The sequence below is a fragment of the Callorhinus ursinus genome, unplaced genomic scaffold (genome assembly GCF_003265705.2).
Source record: "Callorhinus ursinus isolate GAN/ISIS: 27379988/994484 unplaced genomic scaffold, GSC_fseal_2.0 scaffold8, whole genome shotgun sequence".
In the NCBI taxonomy this organism is placed as follows: Eukaryota; Metazoa; Chordata; class Mammalia; order Carnivora; family Otariidae; genus Callorhinus; species Callorhinus ursinus.
This window is the reverse complement of record NW_027397070.1, coordinates 62,338,128-62,345,349: the sequence shown is the minus strand read 5'-3', so window position 1 is coordinate 62,345,349 and position 7,222 is coordinate 62,338,128. Positions and strand designations below refer to the sequence as shown.

Genomic DNA, 7,222 nt, shown 5'->3' with positions numbered 1-7,222 from the left:
GAGTCTGACGTGATGTGGCTGAGGCCCCAGACCCGCGATGCTCCCACTGGTCCTGCCCTCCACGAGGAAGGGCCTGGGCCTCTGCCCCTTCTCTCTGCGCAGCGTCACCAATGTGATCTCAGAGCAACACCCCCCCGCCCCCCAAACAGACTGTTCACAGGACAGCGCGATGGGACCCGGGCACTCTTCCTTCTGGTTCTGACCACCCGGCCCTGCCCAGACCGCCTGGGACCTTTTCCAGAACCCGTTGCGTTTCCCCTTTACTTCCAGACCCGACAGCTTGGAGGGGCTGTCTCATCCCCCGCAGCCTGGCTGACCTCTTTCTCCAGGGCTGTCTGTGGGATCACACCTCTTCGACATCTGTTTTCCCTCAAAAAGCTGCTCCCATGGTGACTTCACCCAAAGTCTGGTGGTTCTAGTTCTAGTGACACCTGTGCTTTGTGACAAGTGCTGATGCTCCGGTCCTGTTCACACAAGCAACAAGCAACATTAACCAGACCCCCAAGCTGCCTTGTACTTGATTGTGTACATCCAAGCACACGCTGTCTCCCTCCATATACAGACTGTATATAAATATCACTGCTTCTGGAAAAGCCAGGAGACGTCCATTGGCTCTTTCGATTGGGCTTTGTGTTCTGCGTGATTTTATTTAAAGATTTTATTTATTTATTTTTCAGAGAGAGAGAGAGAGAGAGAGAGACAGCATAAGTAGGGGGAGAGGCAGAGGGAGAAGCAGGCTCCCCGCCGAGCAGGGAGCCTGATGTGGGGCTTGATCCCAGGACCCTGGGATCATGACCTGAGCTGAAGGCAGACGCCTAACCGACTGAGCCACCACCCAGGCGCCCCTGTGTCCCGCATGATTATGACACTACAGGTGGCCATCTTTGGGATGGGTTATTTCAGGGACAAGGTGACCCCATGTTCTCTTTGTTAACTAGTCGTGGTAGCAGATGTTTTGGTATCCGACCGCCTCGTGGAATACAGTTTGGTGGTGTGTGTGTTATTTCTGTAATTGTCGTGGATGGAGTGCACCCTTGAAACGTGTGAAGAAATAAACGCCTTATGGCACCAGCTTTGGAGGGGGTTCCTCTGTGCCTCGGGATGGTTAGTGGCAGTGGCGGGCAGCCCCCTCACCAGCCTCCTAGGCGAGGCTAGACCTGCCAGGACCCTTCCTTCAAAGGACTCGTATCATCATCATAATGGTTTTATGGTCCAGGCTGCCCGGGCCCTTCGAATCCTCCTTATCATCTGATGATGGAAATAATACGTATTCTCCCCATTTTACAGATGAAGAAATTGATGTCCAGAGATGCAAAGTCACTTACCCCGAGTCCCCTGACTAAAAAGTCGCCCAGAAAGGATTTGCTCCAGGGAAATAAACTTCCCCTTGTCCCTTTGCGCGAACCCACCCCACCCCACTCTGAGTCAAGGGGGGAGACATCCACAGAAACCAGAAAGCCCAGAGCAGATTTATTTTTCCTTAGATAAATTTTGTACAGAATATATTACAGTCAGTAGTTCTCAGCTTTCACCAAAAGGTCAGAAGTTATTGCAGTTGTGCCCAATGGCTCTGATGGTGGAAAGGAAACTTCTAGAAAGCTGCCTGTGTCCAGAGAGAAAAGATCACCATTTAAAGTGTGTGTGGGGGGGTGTCCGCCCTGCAGAGGGGTGCACCAGGGCAGGAGTCAAGAGCAGGAGGAAAGGAGCAAGGGGGCGACAGGGTGGCCTGGGCTTGGGCAGGCTGGGAGCAGCCTCTCTACCAGAAGTAGCACGCGGGCCGTCTGGCCAGGGCCTGCAAAGGGCTGCCTCGGGGCCCTGGCTGGGGGGCGGCCGGCGTGTCAGCCCCGCCGCAGGGCCTGCAGCTGGTGGGCCACCTTCTCCAGCTCCGCCTCGATGGCCGACAGGCTCTCCAGCTCCTGGTCCTAGGAAGGAACATCAAGGCTCCTGCAGGGACTGGGCCGGCCGTGTGGACGGTGCAGTCTGCCAGACTGGTTGTGCCGCTGGCTAGCTGTGTGGCCTCAGACAGGTGGCTTTGCCTCTCTGAGCCTTAGGGCCTTCATTCATACCATGGGGACAGAGACACTGCCCTGCTGGGATTACTGAGGGTTACTGTGAGCAAGAAATGGAGGGGGACCAGGGGCCCTGACCCTACACCACCCCTGGTGGCCTCAGATCCAGACCCGCCTCCTGAACGGCTCTGGGCAGACACATGGAAAACGAAGTCTCATTGCCCTCCAGTGCTTCTCCCAGGCCCCTCTCCCAAGGCCTGGACCATGACAGTGGCCCCGAGGGCGAGGACAGGCTTCCCCGCCTGAGGAGCCGTGGGCCTTTGGCACAGGTTGAGGGGGGTGAGAGCTGCCCTGCCTCTCCCTCCTGAGGGCTGGGCCTGGATCTTTAGGCCCCATCATAGGGGGCTCTGGCTGCCAGGGTGGTTCGGGGCAGAGGACCCTTCTGGGAGTCCTGCTCTGTGCCCCAGCCTCAGGAAGCTTCCAGGAGCCCCCGAGTCAGGACCGATGTCCACAAGCCCATGCCCTGGGACTCAGAGCAGGAGTCAGGGAAGGCCATGCCCCCACACCCGGTCTTGACCTGGGGAGGGTGGTCTTCGCGGGGTCCCTGCTGGATGCCAAGTGGTGGAGGACACCCATTGGGGCCACTTGGAAGAGACGGACGTGGTTGTCATGGAAATAGGGAGCCTAGAGCCTTCTGTCTTGGAGTAGCCCCGGGGGCATGAATTCTGTGATGCTGGAGCATTTCTCAGAAGCCCCTCGGGCTGGGTGGAGGAGGCCCCTGCCCTGTCCTGTCCACATGGCTCTGGGGCCCCCATTCCTCTGCCCTGCAGTCCAGGCTCCCTCTGCCCATGGAGAACAGAAGCTGGCAGACACCTCAGGGCACCTTGCTCTCTCCAACCTCTGTGGGTGGGGAAGGGGGTGATCAAAGGTGCCCGGGCTTGTCCTGGTCCAAAGCTAGGGCTGGAGGGTGGTCTCCTGGGGACACTGACAGATGACCTCTCCTAGCTCCAGCTGCCCAGGAGTCTTCTTCCTCTCAGGCTGCCAAGAACTGGTCCCAGCGTGGAGGGAGGGTTGGGACCCGAGGAAGGGGCCACATCCTTCTCTGGGTGGGCAGAGAGCACCGGGGCCATGGAGAGGTCCCAGCCCCCGCAGGGCCCTGATTCCTATCTGGGCACTGAGGCCTGGACCACAGACCCCTGAGCCTCCTCCAGCTCCAAGGTGCTGTTGCCAGCCTGCCTCGCAGGGACCCCAACTTGCACCTCCTCACCTCTGGGGCTATGTCCCAGCACCCCACTGAGCTAACCAAGTATCCCTGGACATGGCCAGGTTTTGAAAGGTCATGTGTGTTCTGACCATAATAATAAGGTAAGCAGAAAGGACTCCTTACCCCTATTTCTCAATTGGGGGAACCAAAGAGGCTCAGAGGAGGGCAGTAACCCACCCAAGGTCACACAGCTAGGAAGAGGCAGAACCCAGGTCTTCTGGTGCATCCGTGCCTCCCTCACCCACTCACCACCAGGCGCTGAGGTCCCGCTGGCCCTGGCCCTGCCCCAGGGGAGGGAGGCCGGGTCTGAACCTAGGAGGAGGGTGTGCCTGGGCTGCCTGGAGGCCAGGATAGGATGCTGCTGGATCAACCTGCCCGCTGGGGCTTCCCAGGACACCCCCTGTTCTTTCACGACCCCTCCTCCCAGGCCCTTGTGGCTCTCAGGGCCAGTGGGACCCCCTGCCTCCCAGACCAGACCCTGCCAGGTCCTTTCCTTTCCAAGCTCCCTCTGTCTGCAGCTCCATTCTTGCTCCACTCCCAAACCTGCAGAGCCTGTCTAGCGCCTCCCGGACAGAGGCCCAGAGACCCCAGGGATCCGCTTCCCTACCTCTCCTACTCCCATGACCTGACCTGAACATTCCCCTCTCTTGCCTGCCTGTGAGCCAGGCTGCGCTCACGCCCCTGCCCTGCCCTGCCCCGCCCTTGCCCCCGCCCTTGCCCCTGCCCCTGCCCCGGCTCTGGCCCGCTCCCAAGAGCCCCCCCCATCTGTGTGCTTCTCCGGTCTCAGACCCACAGGGGATCTGACTGTGTGCCGTGGGTGGGGGCAGGCGCTGCACGTCTAGCCGGGCCCACACCCTGGAGGCCTGGCCTGGGGCCGGCGCCCGCCCCATACCAACCTCTGGTCTGCGGTTGGCGCTGCCCTCCTCCTCCTTCTTCTCCTCGGGGTAGCTGCGCACCTGGAGGGGCAGGCCCGCCTCCACGCTGTCCTCCCGGGAGGGCGGCCTCCAGCCTCGGCGCAGCTGCAGCCCCGGGCCCCTGAAGTCGTAGGCCCGGGCCCGGAAGGAGAGCCTCATGGAGCGGTCAGGGTCGTCTTCCTCCTCCTCCCCCTCCAGACGCTTCCTGGCCGCCAGCTCCTTGGCCAGCTGGTCCATCCTGCTCCATCGCCTGGCCTCCTCCCACTCCTTGGAGAGCTGTTCCTCCTCCCGTTCCGGCTCTAGCTCCCCGTTCTTCCCACCCCGGAAGGGGCCCTGAGGGGCCTCGGCCATCTCCTCCTCCTCCTGCCGGGAGTGCTCCCTCTCGCCCTTCCCCTCGGGGGGCTGAGCCTCCTCCGCCCCGGTCTTCCCGGCTCCATCCACAGCCAGAGCCTCGGGCCAACCTGGAGGAACTGGTGGGCAAGAGCAGGAGAATGAAGGAGGGACCCCCGCTCTCCCGGTCCCTGCCACTCCCTGGAGCCTCTCTGTGGCCATCACTGTGACCGCAGACCACATTCAGGGTCCATGATTCCACTTGGAGGAAAAAGCCATCTTGACAGCGTGCTTTGCAAGACCCCCTCCAAGCTCGGAGGGCTGGGTTGGCCGGAGCCTGCCTCTTCTGTGGGCCCTCTCCCCCCGAGAAGCCCCGGACCCAGGAACCACCCAGCTGGGGAGGAAAGACCCTGACAAGGCTCTCGTGAGGAGCCCGGGGCTCTCCTAAACCCTGGGTGAAGCCGACACTGTCCCCAGACCAGCCTGTTTGCACCTGTCATGCCCGAAGCCCACCCACCTCTGTTCCCGAAGCCCACCCACCCTGCAAAGGCCCCTCTCGGTCTCCTGGGTCGGAGGGGAGGGGCTATAAGGAATAGTGGGAGATGCAGGGTTTTGGAGTCAGACAAACCTGGGTTGGAATCTCAGCTTTTACTACAAATTAGCTGTGTGACCTTGGGGCAAATTACTTAACCTCTCTGAGCCTCAGTTTTTCCATCTGGAAAATGGAGATAATACCTACCTTTCAGGGTGGTTGTGAAGGTGGGATGCAATTGTGGATGCGGTCCTCCTTCCCACCCTCCCCCTCTCCCGGACACACTTGTTAAGGTGGCAGACATCATACGTACTCTCGCCCCTCCGGATCTCCTTGTAGCCACGGCTTGGGTGGGGGTTGAATGCCTCGGTGGGGCTTTCTTCTTCAAGGACAGCCTTCTCTCCAGCCTCTGTGGCCTCCTCCTCTTCTCGCTTGGCCTGCTGCCCTCGCTCCGCACCCACGCCCTTCTCTCGGTCCACCAGGCCCTGGGAGAGGCTCTTGCTGTCCTCCTCAGCCTGCGGCCCTGGGTGTTTCTGGCTGGGGAGGTTGTCTGGGGGGTCGGTGTTGGCGACCTCCTGCTCCCCCGGGGCCTGGCTGTCCTCCTCGACCTCGGACCCCTGGCCGGGCTCTGGGGAGGCCTGGGGCCTGGCTCCATCTGTGTCTCCACCCTTCTCTGTGTCTTTGGAATCTTCTCTTCTCTCCGCAGCATCCTTGGGGGACGCCTCGCCCGTCACCTCTGAGGAGACAACAGTCAGGCCCTGAGGACCAGGCTGCACACGGGGGGGGGGTCTCCCGAGAGCCCGAGTTCAGAACTTGGTCATTTTATCTTTAGGTTTCCATCAAGTCCGGCCCAAGACACTCATGACAGAATTAGCGCCACCCGCTCTGTGTCTGGGTTTGACCTGAGCACAACTGGCGTATGTTTCTTTCTTTGGGATTCTACTTCTTAAAGTAGGAAGTGATTTAAAAAAAAAAAAATCACCCTGAAAATGACCTCAGAATTGAAAATCAGGACATCAGCTGAATTGCCATGTGAGCTTGGGCAAACACCTTAACCTCTCTGTGTAAGAGGCACCATTACTGCAACTTCATTCTCTCCTCCACGTGAGGCTTGAGTGTCCTGTGGAAGCGTTCCATTCCTATTTGTACGGTTTCATTAAAAACATTTTCTGGTGGCTGTCTTTTCACAGTAAAAATCCCTCCCGACCCTAGAATGAGTACTGTTGGACCGAGTGCTATCAAGTACATTCCACCGTTTGTCCAGGACCCCGGGTGAAAGTGTTCCCATCCCGTCTACAGAAGCTCTCCCTGACCCTCAGGCAGGTCAGGTGACCTGTCCATGCTCACAGTCCGTAAGCAGCAGGGCCTTGAATACAAGTCTCCAAATGCCAAGTACAGGGTGCTCTTTGTGCTGACACATAGCTACCTCTCCCGTTAAAGCTTCCAGGTGCCCCAGATGGAAGTCCACTGAGATCCCTGATCCTAGAAACTGGCCTGTCCACCCACCTTCCACACGCAAATAGCAGGCCCTGCGGGGGCAGTTTGTGGCTGTTTCCAGGCAGGAGGATGAGTACTAGGGCATCCCCTTGACCTAAGCCATGATCTCTTTGACCTTTAGAAGCTCTCTGGCTTCAAGAAAGATGATCCAGGTTCATTTAGTGTTTGAGAGCTATTCTTCCGGGATCTTCCTACAACAAGACTCTGCTGAGGCACCACCAAATCCCAGGAGGACAGGTGCTGCGTGGTGGGGGTGGGGGCTTTCTGCTGCAGTGGCCTCTGGGAGGATCCGGCGTTGAACCTGCCCTGAGTGTGAGCCCCTGGGGTGGGCAGGCAGGGCCACCCTAGGGCTCTGTAGTGAGATAGACCTGGATTCCCATCTCTAGTTATGCTGCTTACCTTGGACAAGGTACTTAAATCTCTCTGGGCCTCAGTTTCCCCATTTGTACAGGGAAGATCGAAATGATAGCTAGGTACCTTACAGTGCCTAAAGGAGGGGCTCCTTGACCCCTAGGAATCTTTGATCTCATAACTACTGTTCTTATCTCCTCCCTCCCCAGCCTCTGGCTAGACTGGCCGGCACTGACCTTTCAGCTCGGCCTGGTCATTCTGCTTCTCAAGAGCGTCTGAGAGTCCATCCTCAAGACTGCTGTGTTTCTTCTGATGTGCCCTCTCC

General features: G+C 59.0%; 1 protein-coding gene across 1 annotated transcript in view; it reads right to left on the bottom strand.

The window, feature by feature from the left end:
* Positions 1-1,456: 1,456 nt before the first annotated feature.
* CHGA (chromogranin A) overlaps positions 1,457-7,222 on the bottom strand; it is a 12,527-nt gene continuing 6,761 nt past the window's right edge. The window contains exons 5-8 of the mRNA XM_073895803.1: positions 7,134-7,222; positions 5,363-5,785; positions 4,170-4,657; positions 1,457-1,922 (exon numbers count right to left, since the gene is read on the bottom strand). The exon at positions 7,134-7,222 is cut by the window's right edge and continues 6 nt beyond it. Of these exons, the coding sequence (XP_073751904.1) occupies positions 1,839-1,922; positions 4,170-4,657; positions 5,363-5,785; positions 7,134-7,222 (1,084 nt within the window). The 3' untranslated portion in view covers positions 1,457-1,838. The remainder of the gene's footprint in view (positions 1,923-4,169; positions 4,658-5,362; positions 5,786-7,133) is intronic.